At 41.1% G+C, this 241-nt stretch overlaps 1 protein-coding gene across 1 annotated transcript in view; it reads right to left on the bottom strand.

The window, feature by feature from the left end:
- CSUI_011402 (26s protease regulatory subunit 4) overlaps positions 1-194 on the bottom strand; it is a gene marked incomplete at its 3' end in the record, with an annotated part of 1,146 nt that extends 952 nt beyond the window's left edge. The window contains exon 1 of the mRNA XM_068071501.1: positions 37-194. Coding sequence (XP_067916523.1) covers positions 37-192 — 156 coding nt within the window. The remainder of the gene's footprint in view (positions 1-36) is intronic.
- Positions 195-241: the final 47 nt, after the last annotated feature.

Below are 241 nucleotides of genomic sequence, written 5' to 3'. Positions count from 1 at the left end.
AGAAAAGAGAAGGAGAGAGAAGATGAGCTAGCTTACTTGTATTTGTTTCTCGAGACCTCCTATGTCGGCGTAGGTTTCTAGCGGTGCTTTCTCAACCTTCATAACAGATATCAACGGGTCCACCTCATCACTCAATATGCCTACGATACTACTCGTCTGCATGCAAAAAAATACACACATCATACACATCATACACCCCAGACATAGACATACATATTCATACATACACACAGAAGAAGAT

This window comes from Cystoisospora suis (assembly GCF_002600585.1).
Source record: "Cystoisospora suis strain Wien I chromosome Unknown contig_11337, whole genome shotgun sequence".
Classification (NCBI taxonomy): Eukaryota; Apicomplexa; class Conoidasida; order Eucoccidiorida; family Sarcocystidae; genus Cystoisospora; species Cystoisospora suis.
Note: the sequence above shows the minus strand (reverse complement) of the source record. Positions and strands in the feature narration are given on the sequence as shown.